A 22,657-nucleotide genomic window follows, 5' to 3' on the forward strand; every position below is an offset into this window, starting at 1 on the left:
TTTGGCCTTTGCTGACTTGGTTTTGGCCATTTCTTTCCTAAATTTGTCTCTCACCATCATCATTATCGGAAAGCGGTGATGTAGCATATTAAACTGGAAATAACTTATGTGAACATTTCTGCAAACATAAGCAGAGAAAAGTGTTTTGGGTAATCACATGCAAGCAATCCATCAGCCTGAGCAAGCTGATAATTTGATTAAACTTCAGTCAAACTGAGACAAAAAAGCATAGTTGCAGCATTATACATTGAACACCAGACATCATGTAGAGAAATGCCAATCACAGTTGCAAACCTTAGAAAAAAATGCAACAAAAGCTGTAAGACTGTATCATGTCCTAATTGAAAGCTCAATAAAGGACTCTGATGGAAATATACTAGAGTGTGAAAGTAAAAAAGGCAAGTTGAAGGTTAGTGGGCAAAGAAAAAAAAAACATCCTGAATCAAGTCTGGAGTGAACTGAACATCTTGAATTGATGTCAAGCAGCTGAACTTATCAACAACAGGAGAACAACAGCAGTTTTATTTGGAAAATGTTAATTTTAATAAGGTGCTGGAAATATTTGACAGCCATGTTTGTTCTTTTCTACAGAACAACAACATTTACAACCAAAACCCCGGGATGTGGTGGTATGACCAGAGTTTGTGCCACAGAAGAGAAGAACATGATTTTTTTTACAAAAATCTACAGATAAAATAGTCACAGTGTGGAGGAGAGGGAGGCTGAACGCACTGCACTGGGCAATTAAGGCAACATGTCCAAAGGTAAAAGACAACCTTTTCTGTACAAGGAGAGTAAAAAATAAAAACAATATAAAGAAAAGACAATCACCAGGAAACACACTACAGGGCCTCCTTAAATTTCAGAGGAAACGAGTCAAAATGCCTCATTTGGCTACTGTGCAAGACAAAGACACAAACATGAACAAAAGACGTTGTCACAGATCTTTTTCATTTGCAGTGATGTGTTTTTTAAGGTTATGAAGCTGGCTTTTGTCACAGCTTCAGCTTTTGTCAGTCAAGGAATCCAGGAAAACGTCTCCTTTTCTTTTTTTCCCTTTAGGTTTTATTTGTTAGTCGACTCTTAGTTGGCTCAAAGACACTTGTTGGTGCTTTGGAGGAGGAGCAGCTTGGCAATTTGAACTAATCCTCAAGTCTGCAATATAAAACCACCTCCCTCCTCTCATTGCATCTCAGCTGTGGGTGCAATTCTCACCAAACATCCCGTTTCTTGGGGAAACTGGTTGTTGATTGTTAGTGTTGAGACATTTCCAAAAACAAAAAAACGTTGAAGAAAACAAATGATTAAAAAACGTAAGAAACAAATTAATGTCAGGTTAAATAGCAAATATCCCAGAAAGCGACATCTTTAGCTATAAATAGGTGTGTGAAATGACTCAGCTTCATCTTCCACATGAACAGCTCATTGGTAGAAAAAAAAAAAGCGCAGGTGTATCCAGTCCGCGTCTGTGGCCGGCGTCCAATCATCAATCAGGTAGATAATGTTTGCATAATATTCATCTTGAGATGGTTATAAAACACCGTAAGTGCCTCCCTCGTAGTGACAGGCAATATCACAGGTCACTTAACAGCGTCGGGCTGGTTTAGCCTCCCCAGTGACTCACAGCCTGCAGTTTGAAGCAACACTAAAACACGCTGAGGTCCTTCGTTTATCCCCGACTCGGCCCAGTCGGACATCCTGATTGGCTGACGAAGCTGTCAAGTTTATGCCCTTTACTTCCTTGCTGGGAGCCCAAACCTGAATCTGGAGTCAGTTTGACGTCCTCGTTGTCAGGCTTTGAGGTTCGAGAAATGTTAGAGTGAAGGGAAACAATCGACTCAACTAACAAATAACAGTCCGTCATGCTGTGCCTGGTTAAGAAAAATCAAACTGTTCACAAACATCTGTTTACACACAAACAACAAATAAAAGGAGGTAATGACGTGTTAAATAGTCAGTCATATGGCATTAAGTGGATCACGTAGAAGGAGTAAACATTAAAGTACAACTTCCTGGTTCTTCTGGGCAACCATACAACATATCCATCACCATGGTTACCAGTATATACATACATATATATATATATATATGTATGTATATATATATATATATATATATATATATATATATATATATATATATATATATATATATATATATATATATATATATATATATAATATAATATTACATCATAAAAGAGTTTTCCACTCGCCCTTCGTCTCCCTTTTCTCATCATCTTTGTGCAAGATAATTAATTCAGTCCTTTATTATCAAGTTAGTTTTTGTCCTCAGCCGCATCACACGGAGACAAAGACATCCAGGTAGAGACGGTCATAGGACTCCCTGAAGAAGAGAATGAGGACGAGGCTGAAGAGGCATGAGCCAGTTAGACACCAGTTCAGCCAGGACACATCTGAAGGGAGGAGAGAGAAGGAAAACGAGTTCAGTTGAGTTATGAACAATAATTTATGCAGGTAAAATGATTCTATGTACACAATAAGTTACAACAATCAATCACCAAACACCACAGGAAACAAAAAACATTAAATTAGATGAAAGAAAAAGAAAGAAAGAAAGAAAGATCGAAAAAAGAAAGAAAGATGAAAGAAAGACAAAATAGACAGAAAGAGACTGAAAGGCCGAAAGAAACAAAGACAAAGAAAAATACAAAAAGAAAGCAAGAAAGAAAAATAACATTCACAACAAATTACAACAACCAATCACTAAACACTGCGTGAAACAGAAAAATGTTACATTAGATGAACTAATCTACAAAAGATGATATAATATAGAAAGAAAGAATAGAGGACACGTGTGGGTTACATTTTAAGTAGTTTGTTTCTGCTTGTTTCCAAGACACATTTGTTGAGCATTTCTCACTTTAGAGACTGTGTCCTTGCAAGCTTTCATTTAAATGCACATTTGTTTGTCAGATTTTCTCCTCTTTAAACCTTTTTTCTGCTGCCTGTCAAACTAAATAAATATTCTTATGAGGTCAAATCAGTGTGGATACATGCAGGGATGGAGGTCTCCAACATAAAAAAATTCTGAACGGGAAACTACCAGTGACTTCAACCCTGCTTAAGCACTATGCAACAGACCACATCATGACTTTCATAATACAATGAGTTATCCACAATACAGATAAACCACAACAATAAAACCATTGATAAGTAAAGTAAATAACATTGATTATGTGGTTACAGTGGCACCTGTCAATGGGTGGGATGTATCAAGCAGCAAGTCAACGGTCCATTCTTTAGTGTTGATGTGTTAGAAGCAGGGAAAATGGGCAATATAAGAATCTGAGAGACTTTGACAAAGACCAAAGGGTGATTACTGCACCACATGGTCAGAACATCTCTAAAAAGGAAGGTCTTGTCGGATGTTCCTGATATGCAGTGGTTACCTAAAGTGGTCCAATCGGTGCACTAGGGACAAGGACGTGGGTTTCCACGGTTCATTGATGTATGTGGGGAGCCTATAGAAAAGCTACTGTAGCACAAATTCCTACAAAACCTTAATACTGCCAATAATAGAAAGGTGTCTGAACACACAGTGTATCGGAATGGGGTTTAAGTAATAGTGGAATGGATAGTGAACATGCTGACACTACTAAAACACTTGCAACGGCAATGTGAGCTACGGAACCGAACCATGGAGCAACGGAAGAAGGTGGTCTGGTTTGATAGATTATAATGGTAGTAAGATGCATTACTGAAAGAAACTGGTGGAGTCAGTGCAGACTGTGTACTTTGTGAGGATTTCTTTAAATTGCAGGTTCATTTTCATGTAAGTCCTTTTGAGAAAGCAGCAGACTTTCAGCATCTCTTTCTGAGGATTTTACCAAAACTATGTAAATATGTTGTCGTCTGTGTAGATTCTCAGTCATCCAGATCATGGTAATCGTAGGAGCTTCAGTAAAAATCAACTAGATTTCTCTTGTAGGTTCTTCAAAATGTTTCACCTTCATCCAAGAGGACTCATGAGTCACTCCTGACTTGGCAGATTCACATCCTTTGTTGTGTAAACTGGCAGCTCCACCACCATGATTGTTGTCATTGTTGGTTGACCACCCGGTTTCAAATTATTCACACCTTGAGGCATGTGAGGTCCTGGGTCATTAATGGGCCATTGGCCATGTGACCTGGAATGACTATATGTTCTGTAACTCCCCATTAGTCAGTTAGAACTGAATAAACCAACTTGGATGAGAGGTGAAATGTCTCCAAGAACCTACAAGGAATGTAAAGTTGATTTCTACTGAAGCTGCTAGGATTACATATGTTGTTGTAATATTTATGGGTCTATTTACAGCTGATGATTCTTATATTGTAACATTGTTTTTTGGCAAACTGCTACAGGCAGTGTGTGAGACTCTGAACAATTTTCTGCTGAGAAATCTTGTGGATGTCACTTTGAAACAAGCACTGTTGCAGACCATCTACCCTCTTCCATGGCAACAGTGTTCCCTGAAAGCTTTTTCATCAAGATAATGCTCCCTGCTTCACTGCAGACATTGTTCAGGAGTGGTCTGAAGAACACGACAAAGAGTTTAAGATGTTGACTTGACTTCCAGATTGCCTAGATTTAAATCCAATCAAGAATCTGTGGGATGTCCAATCCATGGAGGCCCCACCTCACAGCTTACACGACTGAAATGATCTGCTGCCACCATGTTGCTCCCTGATCTAACAGGACACCTTCAGAGGTGCCTTGGCAGGTTAAAGCTGTTTTGAGGATCTGTATAATATCATATAGGTGTTTTTAATATTGTGGTTGATCTGTGAATGTACAGAAACCTAATTAGGGTTAGTAGGAAGTGGCATTGAATGATTTATGAGTCCCACCAGGAGTAATAGCTAATCAATAAAAATTCCTGACATACCATATAGGAAATAAGAACAGCTTGTGCTGTCGTTCATAATGATTCTGAATAATTCAATAATATTGACAGTGTTCCCTATTATCATTGACCTATACTTGAACCTAAACATGGTGCAGAATGAGGTGTTCTATTTTCTCAGCTCTGTTCAGGCTCCATTAACCAGAGAGGTGCTCTGGCTGTCTGCAATAATGCTGAATCTGGAGGGCAGATGAGAAGCTCACACTGCCACTGAACCGTCTGCACCTCGATTCATCAGCACTCAGACAAAAAAGCTCTTCTTGCTCAGTGCCTGTGATGCTCGCCCACTTGCTGATTTTATAAGTAAAGTGTCTTTGAGTGTTTTGAAAAGTGCTATACAAATAAAATGTCTCTTATCAGGGTCCGAGCACAGAATGGTGCGAAGACCGTATTGGAATGCAAGGAATTATTCGGGTCCGAGCACCGATGGTGCGAAGACCCTATTGGAATGCTAGAGATGATTATTATTATTATTATTATTATTATTATTATTATTATTATTATTATTATTATTATTATTATTATTATTATTATTATTATTATTATTATTGTTATTATTTTACTGAACACATTGATGATGAATCACAGAGAAAATGGTGACTTGTCATCAAATGTGTGTCTGTGGCAGCGCAGCGAGTTTTGATGTTTCGCCATGAAAATTCAAGTGTTTATATCTCAGCTGCACAAGATCCTATCTGCCCCAAACTTCATGTGCTGAACAAGAGTGTGGGTCTGAAGACATCCACACTCATAAATTTCAAAATAGTCATAGCACCACCTATTGGTAACAGGATGTTTAGGCATTACATTTGCACATCCCATTGCCCTAACCTTTGTCATATAATTCTGAAAATTGGTTAGCTGAGTCTTGATACCATGACCATGGCACAGTGACAAGATTTTGACTTTTCATACAACGCTGTTGCCGTGGCAATGCAAAGTTGATTTAAAAAACAACATGCCTTTGACAGGATAAGAATGCTCCAAAAATCACCAAACTTTGCACACACATCACCACCAGCTCAGGGAAGGACACTGGATGCATCTCAGCACTGCATGTGCGATAGCGCCCCCTGCAGTATTTCTAACAAACAGCCCCCACAGCACGTTTCACCTGCATCCTTGACACTTGGGAGGCTTATACAGCACATCAGGACACACAAAAAAAGCCTCTTGGAGCCATGCCCTAAACCCAACAGGAAGTCCACCATATTGAATTAATTGCACAAATTTTGGCAATTTTTATCATTTTTGAGAACGACCTCCTCTTAGGGGATTGGTCCTTGAGACCTCAAATTTGACCAGTCTATACAACGGAACATAATAATCAAAAGTTATCAAAAGGTACCTTGAAAGCCAAAGGGCATGGCCATGGCGGCCTCCAGAATTTTGATGCTTCGCCATGAACATCAACTGCTGTGTAACTATCCTCTGCATGCTCCAATCTGCCTCAAACTTTACATGTGTGATCAGAGCCCAACTTTGAAGACATCCATAGACCAATATACAGTCAGTGATAGCACCACCTGTTGGATGGACAGGAAATGCTGTATTAGTTATACAGCCTGTAGCTCCAATCTGCCTGACACTTTACATGAGTGATCAGTCCGGCCCTGATGAATTCTACAGACCAATATACACTCTTGGTCACAGTGCCACCTGGTGGATGGACAGGACATGCTGCATAACTAGCCTGTACATGCTCCAATCCGCCTGAAACTTTATATGTGTGATCAAAGTCTGGCCTTTATCACATCCATAGGCCGACATACACTCTCGGTCACAGCGTCACCTGGTGGACATGCTGGGACTCGCTGGCCAGCAAGGATGCGAGGACCCGTTCAATGCTGCTTGCAGCTTTAATTAGGGTCCGAGCACCGAACGGTGCGAAGACCCTATTGAAACCCTAGGATTTTTTATTATCATTATTATTATTATTATTATCCTGACAAAATGACTGCATTTTTGAGGGCCTAAACATGCACCAATTTGCATCAAAATTTGCACACACATCAGGACCGGCGCAAAATTTGATATTTTATGGGGCTTGCGCATGTGTGTCCCAAAATGGCTCCAAAGCGCACCCTGGAAAATTTAAAAATGTGGTATTAGCCCAACTGGGAGGACATTTCATCTACAGCTACAAAATTTGTGAGGCATATGCAGCATATCAGGAAACACAAAAAAGTCAATCACAGCCATGCTCTAAACCCAACAGGAAAGAAGTCCGTCGTCATGCGTTAACTGTAAAAAATCTGTGATGAACTCCTCCTAGGAGGTAAGTCTACGAGACCTGAAATTTTGCCAGTACATACAACAGGCCTTACTGAGCAAAAGTTATTAAAATGTTCCTGGATAGTCAAAGGGTGTGGCCGTGGCGGCCTGTAGAAGTTTGATCCTTCGCCATGAAACAGGAAGTGCTGTCTAACTCTCCTGAACATGCTCCAATCTGCCTGAAACTTTACATGTATGATCAGGGACCTTCCCTGATGACATCCATATGCTAATATTCAGATGTCTGAGGACATCCACCCTGAAAAATTTAGAAATAATCAGAGCACCACCTACTGGCAACAGGACGTTTAGGCATTACATTTGCACGTCCCATTGAATTAAACTTTGTCATATCATTCTGAAAATTAGTCAGCTGAGTCTTCACACCATGACAATACCACAGTGTGAAGATTTTGAGATTTCATACAATGCTGTTGCCATGGCAATGCATTGTTGATGTGATAAAGTGCTTTTTGATAGATTAAGAATGCTCATAACCTCACCAAAATTGCCACACATATCACAGTGGGTTAAAGGAAGAACACTATATGCATCTCAGCACTGCATGTGCCATAACGCCCCCTGCAGCATTTTTAACAAATAGCCCCCGCAGCCCGTTTCATCTACATCCATGAAATTTGGTGGGCATATAGAGCACATCAGGATGCCCAAAAAAGCCTCTTGGAGCCATGCCCTAAAGCCAACAGGAAGTCTGCCATTTTGAATTAACTGGACAATTTTTTGTGATTTTTTTCATTTTCAAGAACAAACTCCTCCTGGGGGTAACTCCTAGAGACCTCAGATTTGGCCAGTATATACAACACGTCATGATCAAAAGTTATCAAAAGGTTCCTCAAAAGCCGAAGGGCACCACCATGGCGCCCCCTGGAAATTTAATCCTTCACCATGAAAGAGTAAATAATAATTTTTGACACATGAACCTACATCCACAATATTTGGTATGCATATATATCATACATCAGGACGATTGAAAAAGTCAAAAAGGCCAAAAACCTAAACCCAACAGGATTCTGCCATCTTGGACTAACTGCGAGTTTTTTGGTAATTTTGGTCATTTTCAGTGGTTAACTACTCATAGGGGACAACTCCAACAGACATCAAATTTGGACAGTATATAAAACCACTCACAATGATGATAAATTATCAAAATCATCTGCATTAGTCAAAGGGCGTGGCCATGGCAACCCCCTGAACATTGATGCTTCGCCATGAAACATCAATTACTGTCTAACTACCCTCTGCATTCTTCAATCTGCCTCAAACTTTACATGTTTAACCAGAGTCCTGCCCTGATCACATCCATATGCCAATATCCCACTCACAGTGATAGCGCCACCTGCTGGAGAGGATATTACATGTTTTACACTTTGATGTACTATTGTTAGTCGATTGCCTGTATTCATGTTCACGGTTCTTTCATTCTCTTTACACTGGCTCCCAGTAATTTCTGTCTCTTCATATTGGCTCCTAGTGTGTTTCAAACTTCACAAACTGGTTCCCGGTATGTTTTATCCTCTTTCTATTGGCTAACAGCATGTTTCAGCCGATTTCAACTGACTCCCACTATGTTTTAGTCTTCTTATATTGGCTCCCAGTATGTTTCAGTCTCTTTACACTGGCTTCAATATATTTTGTCCTCCTTTTAAGACACCAGTTTGAGTGTTAGTACTTTTCTTAGACTTGTCTGTGCCATTTTGCCTCCTTATAAGGCACAGAAATGCTCTATTTTTGCACATACCATTTCTAGAAACTTTGTGATATTATCCTGAAATTGGTCAGCTATGTCTCGAAACTTTCACTTTTATGTCACATTCCGGCGTCCGCCACACGCTGAGGTGCATCAAGTCCCGAAGTGCGTGGATGTGCGAGGACCCATTCAATGCTGCTTGCAGCTTTAATTATTATTATTATTGTTATAATAGAGAAATCAGGTCATAACATGTAACAAAAAACAAGACAATACGCCACTACTGACACTGGATCTGCTTAAAGTCCAATTATGACATTAATTAGTCTACTTGATCAATGCATGAAGAGGCTGGAGCATCTTTTTGGTAAATCATGTGTTTGAGCTGTGCGCCTGATCGATTATCGTGGCAAATATTTTGCATTTTTTCAGATTATCTGTATTTTTATTGGCTGATTATCAAAAAATTAAATGCACTACTTCAGGTCTGATGCAGCCTCCTCTCTGTCTCTCGTCACTCTGTGGTCTCAGAAATGCCTCTTAAGCAGCAAAAACTGCACAAGAAACAAAAAGGGAAATTAACTCCTCTCATAATGGTTTAGGCTACGCTAAAGGCTAGCAGCTAAGTCTGGAAACCTGTAAAACAACAGACAAAAAAACCAAAACAAAAACAAAGTCTGATAAACAATATACTTTAAGATATGGACCTTAGTGGACAATAAAAGCGACAGAACAGTGAAATATTAAGAAAATAGAGAAGAACAGCAACTGCAGGAGACAAACTGATCAATCTCTGTTGATACCACATAAACTGAGGAGAGCACAGTAATTTCATTACTAACATTTCTATTTTACATATTAAGTTACATTCACCCTTAGAAATGAAGAAGCCTAGTTATGAATTACAGGTTCTCTGCTATCACATGCTGTTAAAACTACATTTAATGTACATTGGCTGCAAATACTAATTACTGGCATTTGTATCAGCCCTAGAAAACCCATATCGGTCAATCCCTAGTGTCTGAAGCATCACCTCTTTGACTAGAATTAAAAATATGGGGTGTAAGGTGTAAAGATGAAGGCAAAAGTGATAAACTGGGGCAAAAATGAGGCAGAGAAGTGTCTTGAGGGAAGGGGGAGGTTAAGAATTGTTTGAGGGTATTTGCTGAGAGAAGTCCAGCTTCCTGAAGCATCCTCATTAATCAGGAGTTTGTGAGCCGGACAGCAGGAGACCTGGCATGGAGGCGGGTTAATGGAGTTGTGTTTATCTGACTTGCAGTCTCCATCTGACTGTCTCGCTTTTGTGTTTGCACAACAAAGACTCATCCATTTAAAGTTACAGACACAGTCCGCCAATGTGTGTGCATTTGAGCAAACAGCCTTAAACAAATGCTAATGCGAAGCCGAGCAGTTTGACTAATTCAAATGTGGCAAAAATGGACAATTTGCTAACCTCTAATTGCCAAGCTCACATATGGAGCAAAGTTTGGAGGAAACAAAGTTTTGGACTGATTGAAATCAAACGGGAGGTTAAAGTGAGGAGTCGAGGGAGAAGGTTAGAGCAAATGAGATAAAAGGAGGAACCAAAGACAAGAAGTGCCAGCTGCGACTCTGGAGGCTCCTCGGGTCACCTTTTTGCTTTAAAGCTGATTATAAGATTTCAATGATCACTATGCGAAGGACGAAAACATATGGTTTACGGTGTATTGTGGTGCATTCCAGATCTAAACTCTGAGCTTTTAATTTCTGGTCTATTGACTTTGAATCACTTGAGGAACTTAGACAAATAAAAAAAGCATTTGAAAATCCTTTTTTTATAATTTTCCTACACCTTTTTTGGATAAATTGTTTTCATCTGCTGCGTCCTCATGTTATTACTTATTCAATTCAATTCAATTCAATTCAATTCTATTTATATAGCGCCAATTACAGTCAAATTGTCTCGAGACGCTTTACAGAACCCATATGCCTGACCCCCAGAGCAAGCCAAAAGGCGACAGTGGCAAGGAAAACACCCTTTTAACAGGGAAAAAAACCTCTAGCAGAACCCGGCTCTAATGTGGGGGGACCCATCTGCCTGCTGGCCGGGCGGGTTGAGAGGGACAGAAGAGGTAGAAAGGTAGAGATAGAGGGGTAGAGGTAGAGATAGAGGGATACAGATAGAGGGGTAGAGATAGAGAGGTGGGGGGGTGGGACACAAGGACCATAAAACACAACCACACATCTGAAGCATCCAGCATCCAGCTCTGGGACCAGGGACACTCGGAGAAAGGACACAGAAAGAAACAGAGTGAATGTAATGCAATAATGGTATATATAGTAAATACATAGGTAGTTAGAGAAGGGCTCAGTGCATCAAGAGAGGTTCCCCAGCAGTCTAGGCCTATAGCAGCATAACTAGGGGCAAACTAAAGGGACGTCAAGAGGGGAATTCAGTTTTGCAAATGAAAACACCAGCTCACCCCGTCAGGGTCCCCCAGTCAGCCCTAACTATAAGCTTTGTCGAAAAGGAAGGTTTTAAGCCTGGTCTTAAAAATAGAGAGGGTGTCCGCCTCCCGAACCCAAACTGGGAGCTGGTTCCACAGGAGAGGTGCCTGATAACTGAAGGCTCTGCCTCCCATTCTACTTTTAGAGATTCTAGGAACAACAAGTAAGCCTGCAGTCTGAGAGCGAAGAGTTCTGCTAGGATAATATGGTACTATCAGGTCTTTAAGATATGATGGAGATTGGTTGTTAAGAGCTTTATATGTCAGAAGAAGGATTTTGAATTCTATTCTAGATTTAACAGGAAGCCAATGAAGAGAAACCAATATAGGAGAAATATGATCTCTCTTGCTAACTCCCGTCAGTACTCTGGCTGCAGCGTTTTGGATCAGCTGTAGATATTTCAGAGAGCTATTGGGACAACCTGATAATAAGGAATTACAGTAGTCAAGCCTAGAAATAACAAATGCATGGACTAGTTTTTCTGCATCACTCTGAGACAGGATGTTCCTGATTTTCACAATATTTCTCAGGTGGAAAAAGGAAGTCCTACAGATTTGTTTTATGTGCGAGTTAAAGGACATGTCCTGGTCAAAGATAACACCGAGGTTCCTCACAGTAGTACTGGAGGCCAATGTAATGCCATCCAGAGTAACTATATGCTTTGAAAGCAATTCTCTAAGATGTTTGGGGCCAAATACAATGACTTCAGTCTTGTCTGAATTTAGTAGTAAGAAATTATAGGTCATCCAGGTCTTTATGTCCTTAAGACAATCTTGCAGTCTAGCTAGCTGATTAGTTTCATTTGGCTTCATAGATAAATACAATTGAGTGTCGTCAGCATAACAATGGAAATTAATACAGTGCTTCCTAATAATGTTGCCTAAGGGAAGCATGTATAATGTGAACAGTATTGGTCCTAAGACAGAACCCTGAGGAACTCCATGATTAACCCTAGTATGCTCAGAAGAGTCATTGTTGACATGCACAAACTGGAACCTGTCTGATAAGTAGGATTTAAACCAGTCCAGTGCTGTCCCTTTAATGCCAATAGAATGTTCTAGTCGCTGTAATAAAAGTTTGTGGTCGATTGTATCGAATGCTGCACTAAGGTCCAATAAAATAAGTATAGAGACCAGTCCATTATCTGACGCTATGAGAAGGTCATTAGTAACTTTCACCAGAGCTGTTTCTGTGCTATGATGCACTCTGAAGCCTGACTGAAACTCTTCAAACAAGCTATTCCTTTGTAAATGTTCACATAATTGATTTGCAACTGTTCTTTCCAGAATTTTGGAGAGAAATGGGAGGTTGGAAATTGGTCTATAGTTGGCTAAAACATCTGGATCTAGAGTGGGCTTTTTAAGTAAAGGTTTGATTACAGCAACCTTAAAAGCCTGTGGTACATAACCTGTTACTAGAGAGAGATTAATCAGATCTAACATTGAGGAATTAATTAAAGGTAAAGCCTCCTTGAACAGTCTAGTTGGGATAGGATCTAAAAGACATGTTGATGGTTTGGATGTAGAAACTATTGAAATGAGTTCAGAGAGATGTATGGGGGTGAAAAATTCTAAATTTCCATCTGGTCTTACAGCCAATTCTAAAGTATCTGTACTCGATGATACATCTGTGACATTTGCAGGAAGGGCCAGAATAATTTTTTCTCTAATCGTAATAATTTTATTTGTAAAGAAGCTCATGAAGTTGTTACTGCTCAAAGCTAAAGGAATACAAGGTTGAACAGAGCTCTGACTCTTTGTCAGCCTGGCTACAGTGCTGAAGAGAAACCTGGGGTTGTTCTTGTTTTCCTCTATTAAAGATGAATAATATGTTGTCCTGGCATTACGAAGAGCTTTTTTATAAATTACTAGACTATTTTTCCAAGCTACATAAACTTCCTCTAAATTAGTGGAGTACCACTTCCTTTCCAGCTTTCGGGACGCCTGCTTTAAAGTCCGCAGCTGGGAATTATACCAAGGAGCAGGTCCTCTCTGAGATAGAACTTTCTTTTTTACAGGTGCAACACTATCAAGTGTTGTACGCAGTGAGGCTGCAGCATTATTAACAATATAATCCACTTCTGTGGGGGTAAAATTATAATATTTCCCTTCCATTATATCAGTAAGTGGTGCTGGACTAAATAGAGAGGGTATTATTTCCTTAAATTTAGTCACCGAATTGTGAGACAGACATCTACTGTAATGATATTTATTCTTAACTCCTATACAATCTATTGTTGTAAATTGAAATGTTATCATTAAATGGTCAGAAAGAAGAGGGTTCTGGGGAAATACTGTTAACTGTTTGATTTCTTTGCCATAAGTCAGAACGAGGTCAAGGGTATGATTAAAACTATGAGTTGGTTTATTTACATGTTGAGAAAACCCAATTGAGTCTAATATTGAATTAAAAGCAGTCGTAAGGCTGTCACTGTCCACGTCAACATGAATGTTGAAGTCACCCACAATAATGACTTTATCTGAGCTGAGCACTAAATCAGATAAAAAGTCTGAGAATTGAGATAAAAACTCAGAGTAAGGAGCAGGAGGACGATATACAACAACAAATAAAACTGGTTTCTGAGCTTTTAAATCTGGATGAGAGAGACTGAGAGTAAGATTTTCAAATGAACTGTAACTAGGTTTAGGTCTCTGGTTCATTTTTAAGCTAGAGAGGTAAATTGCTGCCACTCCTCCTCCTCGGCCCGTGATTCGAGGAACATGACAGTTAGTATGACTAGTAGGAGTTGATTCATTTAGACTAACATATTCTTCCTGCTGCAACCAGGTTTCAGTCAAACAGAACAAATCAATCTGGTTATCAGTTATCAAATCATTTACTAACAGAGATTTAGACGAGAGAGATCTAATGTTTAACAGACCACATTTAATTGTCCTGTTTCTTCGCTCAGTTGAAATAGTGGTATTAATTTTAATTAGATTTTTATGGTTACTATGTCTTTTGTTTATTTTTGATTTGCTTAATTTATTGAATTTTGGTGGTCGGGGGACAGACACAGTCTCAATAAAGCTAAGTGATTTACTGGAGGGTGACAGCTGAGAGGAAACTGCAGAGAGGTGTGGAAGACTACAACTCTGCATCCTGGTCTGAACTCTGGGTTGTCATGCTTTAGGAGTTCTAATAAGATCAGCCATATTTCTAGAAATGAGAGCTGCACCAGCCAAAGTGGGATGGATGCCGTCTCTCCTAATCAGACCAGGTTTTCCCCAGAAAGAGCTCCAATTGTCTATAAAGTCAACGTCGTTTGCAGTACACCACGTAGACGACCAGCGGCGAAACGATGCCATACGGCTAAACATATCATCGCTTGTCAGATCAGGCAGGGGTCCAGAGAAAACTACGGAGTCCGACATGGTTTTGGCAAAGTTACACACCGATGCCACACTAACTTTGGTGACCTCCGATTGGCGTAACCGGGTGTCATTACCGCCGACATGAATAACAATCTTACTGTATTTACGATTATCTTTAGCCAGCAGTTTCAAATTTGCTTCTATGTCGCCCGCTCTGGCTCCTGGGAGGCATTTTACTACGGTCGCTGGTGTCGCTAGCTTCACGTTTCTGACTACGGAGCTGCCAATGATCAGAGTTGGTTTCTCAGCGGGTGTGTCATTGAGTGGGGAAAAACGATTAGAAACGTGAAGCGGTTTGTGGTGTGCCGGGACAGCGGGCTTGAGCTTAGGACTACGTTTCCTACGAACTGTCACCCAGCTACCCTGACTTCCCGGCTGCTCGGGAGCTGCTCGGTTACGGCTAGCAGAAGCTACACTAGCAGAAGCTACACTAGCAGCTATATTATTGCGGTCCGCACCGGCTAAGGGAGCCTGGCTAACAGCTAGCGGGGTGTTTTCCATGGTGCGGAGCCGCGCTTCCAATTCAGAGAGCCTCGCCTCCAAAGCTACAAACAGACTGCATTTATTACAGGTATCGTTATCACTAAAGGAGGCAGAGGAGTAACTAAACATGTGACACACTGAGCAGGAAAGAGAAGGAGAGGAAGAGGGAGAAGCCATGCTAACTGCTAAGTGCTAGGCTAGCGGACAGAGATAACAGATTAACTTAGAATTAAGTACTGAGAGGGTGCGTGAAGAAAACGAGTGTATGTTACGATTCAAATATTACCGCTACACACAGATTTAATGAATATCAAATTAGATGGAGTGGATAAGCTACAACAGTCACAGAACACAACACAGCGCTACAACAGGAAGTGACGCAATACGCTCACCGTAACGTCAGACGTCAGAAGGGAAAATCCTCGTGTTGAATGTTGAACTCAGTCTGTTCTACAGTCATTTCAACTCACTTGCTAATTAGGCTTTTATGCTAAGTGGTTGTGGAGTCATTTAAATTGCTGACAATTAGGTTGCTTAAGAGGAAGGAGGAGATGACAGAGAATAGTTTGACTACTGTCTTTTCTTCTACAAATTATTGCTATTCTTTCTCCTTTGTATTTTTTTGTCCCTTCCGTCGCTGCCAATTTTTGCACAGCAGTCCTGTCAGCGCTGTCATGGCAACAACTTTCAGGTCAAGATTGTGAGAATTAATTAACAGCTCTGTAAGTTTTGCAAGAAGAAGTGTTTTGTGCATCTCCGCTCATGAAATTTGCTGCAAAATCGCTAACTTCATTTTCCAAACTTGTATAGTCTATTCCATTTGACAGTAGTATGTCTATTATATTATTATTGCCATTGGAAGCAAAATAAAATGTATGACATTGCTAACAGTATTCATGCCTGCGGGTAGCAGCTTGCTAATTTGCAAACAGTGCGTGAATAAGACACCTAATGTATACCACTATGTCTGAAAATTAACATGGTAATCTGCCAAGCTGGACTTTTTTTTCTGTATTTCTGATCTTGGTGGCAACAAAAAGCTATACAAAAAAGACAATACACAAATTATTATGCAAAGTAGATAAGAAAAAGAAATTCTTGCCCCCAGCACCCATGAACATGGATGCAGTTTACTTAGGTCTGCATGCTAATATTAGCACAAATGAACCTAGTTATTAGAGCCTGGAAAACTGTAAAAGCAGAAAGAATCAATAATTGAACTATCCATCCATCTGTCCATCATCTATACACCGCTTAATCCTCATTAGGATCGCAGAGGGGCTTGACTCAGGGTGAAGGCAGGGGACACACTGGACAGATCAATGCTAACCACCAATCCACTGTGCAGCCCCATCACTGAACGAGTCATGTGTGATTTTTTTTTTTTTTTTTTTAAGCAAAATTTGACTTGATTTAATCCTGAAAACGTGATATTTAAAAAAACAAACAAACCACAAGAAACAACACTATTCTAAATTTGTAGTTTCAAAATTCTGATATATAGATAGATATAGATAATATATAATACACACACGCACACGCACACGCACACGCACACACACACACACACACACACACACACACACACACACACACACACACACACACACACACACACACACACACACACACACACAGTGCTTCCTCTAGGATTTTTTTCAGCAGCAGTGGCAGGGTCTCTGGGACCCGTGGCAACGTAAACAAATGACACTTGACTGCAGATTTTCCTTGTACAACCTATTTATTGAATGGCCAGTTGAAAATGGCTTTTTAAAGGCTGAATGTTAAAATTAAAAAAAAATTTTGAACAAGCTCATCTGAAAATGCAGTCAGCAGTTATTCATACATGGTGCGTAGATATTAACTTAATGCTATCAATAGTTTACTCACGTTAGCGACACTGAGTTGGCACCGGGCCCAATTAACTGAAGCTATCGATGTGTTAGGCTACGTAACATTAGCTGGCCATCAATATTTTGCTAATTTCTGTTTAACTTGTAAAATCTGTTATGAGTTATCTTAAGCTAATAACTTTTCTCCAGTAAGTAGCTGACCTATTTTCCAAGACGATACTCCTCTGACTCTGACCTGGTGCCTGGGTGCTTGACGTGATGTCACTTTCAAGGCCGCACTGTCACGAGTAATTTATTTATTTTATTTCATTTCTTTATTTGATCAGGGGCCATGTAATTATCATAGAACACATAAGACTGATGCATTACATATAGAGTGTGTAGCATTGAGCTAATTTGCAACTCCTGTCCCTGGTTGGGCTTTTAAGTAAAAGTAGTCAAAGGATCAACAACACAAATAAAAACAGCACAGACAGCATTAAAAACCTATAACCCCCACCCACACACGCACACACACACAAACACGCACAATGACACACTCCACAGTCAGTCGGACCTCTTAGATGTCATAGGTGGGTACATTCTTGTTTTTCTTTCAGCCAATGCTTAACTTTTGCTGTAAAAGTTTTTAAATCTGCTATCCTATTAATTTCATTAGGTAATGTATTCCAGATGTGACAACCTTTGATTGAAAAGGCTGTCTGTCCAAATGTAGTTCTGCGGTAAGCTATTTTGCAATTGTTGTTGGTGGAGCTTCTGGTGACCCTGCAGCCGTCCTGTCCTTGGATGAACCCAGAGTGGCTGTGGCACTGATTTATTGAGGCATTTAAAGACTAATTTGACATAGCAAAGATCTATAAAGCTTTCAAAACTCAAAAAATTGTATTTTTTTAAAATAAGACAGTGATGCCATTGAATTGGTTTTTTATCCATAATTTTCAAGGCTTGATTGTATAATGAACCGATGTGCTTTATTGTAGATGGAGCTGCTTGAGCCCAAACTGTAAGACAGTATGAGATATGAGAGAAGACCAGAGCATGCATATACAGCAAGGCTGCCTGGTCAGGAATATAATTTCTGATTAGCTTAAAGCAGTTCAGATTTTTTTTTAGCTGTTTTTGAAATCTTCTTTATGTGAAAATTAAATTTAAGTTGAGGGTCTAGTACAACTCCAAGATACTTGAATTCTGTCACTGGAATGATTTCTTGATTTTGTATATTAACTTTAAAGCATTGTTGGTTTGATTTCCTAACTGAGAAGCACATAGACACTGTTTTTTCCAGGTTTAATACAAGATGATTTTGAACCAGCCACTCTTGGACATTAACCATACATGAAGACAGGACGTCTGCAGCCTGTGCTGGTGTCTTAGTGGCTGTATATATAACTGCATCATCTGCATAAAGCTGACATGTTGCAGTAGAACAGTTTAATGGGAGGTGTGGAACGCCCATGTGGGTATTTAAAAATGTGGATGTCTCGTGGTGAACTTTGACACGTTCTCTATTCTGCAAATATGATGTAAACCAATCTATTGTCTCAGAGGAAAAACCAAAAGAAACCAATTTGGATGAGAGCAAAGTATGATTGATAGTATCAAATGCCTTTTTGAGGTCAAGAAAAACAGCTCCCACAACATTACCCCCATCCAGGCTCTGTTTAATATTTTCAATGAGGCAACAGTTTGCTGTTTCTGTTGAGTGGCCTGGTCTGAAACCAAACTGGTGTGGATGAAGAAGTTCACTGTCCTGTAGATAGTCTATGAGTTGTGTAGCGATTACTTTTTCAAGAACCTTAGACAAGACAGGTAAAATAGAGATTGGGCGATAGTTATTTATGTTATCCCGAATTCCTGATTTAAAAACTGGTACAATGACAGCCTTTTTCCAGTCAGATGGAAATTTACAAGATCTAATCGAGAGATTAATGAGATGAGTCGGTGGTTTTATTAATATTTTGCTGTATGTTTTGAGGAAAATAGTACTCGTTATAAATATCATTAGTTTTAGAGTTAGGTAATTTATTTATAATCTTAGCAACTAATTCCTCATTTACCTCATTGATGTGAAATAAACCTGTAGAAATGATTGCTTTGCCCTGGTGTAAAACATTTGGGAGCTCAAAGTTTTTAGTTAATTTTTCCACTGACTCTACAAAATATGAGTTAACTACATTTGCCAAGGAGGCATTGTTAGTAATAGACTCACCCTGGATTATAAGTTCCTTTACCCCTCTCTGATTGTTTGTTCTGTTGGTTAAATTAAGTGCTTCCATAGAGAAGTGCTATTACCCCTTGGGTTATCTATTAGTTTATTGTAGTAAGATACTTTAGATTTGCGTAGTTCCTTTACCACTGTATTTCTTAAGCTTTTGAACACTAAGTGATCAGTTTGAAGTTCAGAGGTTAATGCTTTCTTAAGAGCAGAGTCTCGCGTCTTCATCAGTGTTCTTATTTCTTTGTTTAGCCATGGTAGGTTAGTCCTTTTTTTTGTATATTTCATTTGCTTCGTGAATTTTTCTATACATTTTCTGATTGTTGTAGTTATAGAATTACAACATTCATCCACGGCACATATTGACATGACTTGTTCCCATTTTTGATTCTTTAAGTCATTTTCAAACTGTACGGTTTTAGACTTGAGAATAAGCCGTTGTATTTTGTGAACATCAGCACCACCAAGATATTGTAGTCGCTTTTTAGTAAGTTTTCGAACTGTAAGTATCAAGTTGTGGTCTGAAAGTCCTGTTACCAGGTTATAGGTTTTTGTTATAAGTTCTGGCTTGTTAGAAAATGCCATGTCAATGAGTGTTTTAGAGTGTTTGGTTAACCTGGTGGGTCCGTGGATCATTTGTTGATAATTAAATTTAGTCATAATGTTTTTCAATTTCTGTTTGTTATTTTTATCAGACCAGTTGATGTTGAAGTCCCCATAACATATTGTTTCTCTGTGAACTTCTAGTTGTTTAATCAGATCAACTAATTCATTATAGAAGGAAACCTTATGTGAAGGTGGATTGTACAGTACTGCAACGTTGAAATTCATTGTTGGTGAGAGTAACATTAACAGCTAGACATTCAAGGGGAGTATTCAAATCGACCAGCTGACATTTAAACTTTTCTTTGATGTAAATAATCACACCTCCTCCCTTCCCAACCTGTCTGTCTTTTCTAAGACAGTGATAACCTGGAATGTCTATCATGTTGGTGGGTATGTTTTTATGTAACCAGGTTTCTGATAGACAGAGAAAGTCCAGATTTGAGTCCAGCAGCAGAGCAGATATCTCGTCTCTTTTTGGGATTATACTGCGTATATTTAAATGTCTGCCTAAAATCCCCTTTGGTTTAGATTGAGGGTCCCAGAGAACTTGGGCATGATTCACGGTTTGGAAGAATAAATATTGTTTCTGTTTTTGTACAGCTCAACTTACAGGTTTTATCACATTTACTTGTAGTTTGACTGCTCCTGCTTCCTGCAGTGTATGCGAATCACTTTCATCGAGCGTTGCTATGGTATCACTGTAAACAACAGAATCTGACAGGTGGAGCGTTCCTCCCGACTCACCCAGCTGTCTGCATCGGGCTGTACCGGAGCGAATACTGGCAAAGTACTGCTCTGGCGGGTCTGTACTCAGAACTGGTAGTGCGTATCCGTGCAGCTCCGGTGCAAGTTGTGGATGTGGCAGTTGAGCCACACCACTCACTTTCGATGTTGTCAAGGTCCATGACAGGCGCAGCCGATCAGTCGATTCAGGTGCTAGCTGGGTCCGAGGCAGCAGCAGCCGACCAGACGATCCAGGTGTCAGCCGGGTCCGAGGCAGCAGCAGCCGACCAGACGATCCAGGTGTTAGCCGGGGCTGAGGCAGCAGCAGCCGATCAGTCGATCCAGGTGTTAGCCGGGACCGAGGCAGCAGCAGCCGAGCAGACGATCCAGGTCTTAGCTGGGGCTGAGGCAGCAGCAGCCGATCAGGTGGTCCAGAGGTTAACCGGGTCCGAGGAAACAGTAGCTGATTAGGTGATTCCGGTGTTAGCCGGGTCAGAAGTAGCTGCAGCTGATCAGGTGAGCCAGGTGTTAGCCGGGGCCGCGGCAGTCGCAGTAGAGGTATTTCAGGTGTTAGCCTGAGCTTATGACATGTAGCAGTTTGTGCTATCACAGGACAGGCCTGTTGTTGTTCAGCTGCGACAGGTCCAGGATTAAGGTGAATATCTCCAGCCAGGAGTAGTAGTACCATAAGTACTTTAATTGTGTAGGCTCTGCCATGTCGAGATGCCTGCTTGACAGACCTACTCCTGCTGTTTCTGCACAGGCCCCTTGAAGACCAGATAGAGTGTAGGATGGAATAACCATGCCCAAACAGATATAGCTTTGTGGATTCACCTTTAGATAAGTTGGCTGAAATCCCCCGCTTGCTATAGGTCCAGACACACACCACAAAGTAGACTAGCAAATAAAAATTAACGTCGTATTAATCCGACGTATGAAAGAGTAGATACTGTGCAAGATAGTTATCTGTAGTTTATCTTAGTGTAGCAGGATGAATGCTGCACTCTCTTTGGGTTGGCTGTGTTATGCTCCTGTGACATAATGGCCGTGCCTTGCTTTGACCAATCATGACAGGAGGATGCACTATAAAGCTGGGAAAGGGTTACTCATCGTTCTCTTGCTGCAACGTCAGGGGCACGCCCCGCTTCCCATTTGCCTCACTTCCTGTTTGCCTCACTTCCTGTTTACCGTTGCTAACAGGTATGGTAGCAGTTGCTGCATTGTTTGCCCTTTCTTTAAGGCTGTGTTCATTTCTAGTGGTTATAGAGGCCGTTTATTTTTATAGGGTCACTGTTGGGTGTCCATAGCCAGAGAGCTGAGCCGCTCGCTGGCTGCTGTACACCCGTTCGAGCCGTGAGTCGCTCGCGAGCCGTTACTGGTAGGTTTCCTTTGCTTGCGATCCCATAATGTGTTTATGTTGCATGTGTGTAACAGCTTGTCATTTTAGGCTGTTACCGTGGCTGCCAGTTGCTCCCCGTGTGTGTGTTTTCACGTGTGAGTGGGGTGATTTCTCCTGGGCTCCCTTGTGATGCCCGTTGGCCCAAACCTCCACCAGAGAGCCCCCAGCTTTGATTAGTCCCCAAACCCTTCATTTAACAATCTCTTGTGAATGGTTGTTTTTTTAAAATTGGTTTTAAACTGAGTATTTTTGGTACTAAATAAAATTTGTATTCTTTTGCCTGCACTGGAATCATTTCTCCTGCCTCACCAGTGGAACGAACCTGAGTTGCCTTCTCGTTAGTAGTGGTTATAATTCCCTGGGTGAAAGTCCCAGGGTGGCGTTGTCTGGCCGGTGTCTACATTTAGTAATTGTAGCACGTTAGTTTATCCCCGACCCCTCCGCTCACCACAATCGTACTTAGTACTCGTATCTTAGTACTCGTGAGTACCCGACACAGTGTGAATGAATGTAGAGGAAACCCTGTGTGTGTGTATATACAGACCTGATCAAAATCTTAAGACCAGTTGAAAAATAGCTAGAATTTACCTTTTGCACATTTGGATCTTAATGAGTGGAGCTACAAT

General features: G+C 40.4%; 1 protein-coding gene across 2 annotated transcripts in view; it reads right to left on the reverse strand.

Moving 5' to 3' along the window:
* Positions 1-2,183: 2,183 nt before the first annotated feature.
* The window catches only part of slc49a4 (solute carrier family 49 member 4), an 82,871-nt gene continuing 62,397 nt past the window's right edge, over positions 2,184-22,657 (reverse strand). Inside the window, exons 9-10 of one of the 2 annotated variants that reach the window (XM_055015623.1) lie at positions 6,258-6,435; positions 2,187-2,416 (exon numbers count right to left, since the gene is read on the reverse strand). In XM_055015623.1, the coding sequence (XP_054871598.1) occupies positions 2,335-2,416; positions 6,258-6,435 (260 nt within the window). In that variant the 3' untranslated portion in view covers positions 2,187-2,334. Of the gene's footprint in view, positions 2,417-6,257; positions 6,436-22,657 lie in introns of both variants that reach the window. The other variant, XM_023274571.3, reaches the window with a different exon arrangement.

Source organism: Amphiprion ocellaris, chromosome 11 (genome assembly GCF_022539595.1).
Source record: "Amphiprion ocellaris isolate individual 3 ecotype Okinawa chromosome 11, ASM2253959v1, whole genome shotgun sequence".
In the NCBI taxonomy this organism is placed as follows: Eukaryota; Metazoa; Chordata; class Actinopteri; family Pomacentridae; genus Amphiprion; species Amphiprion ocellaris.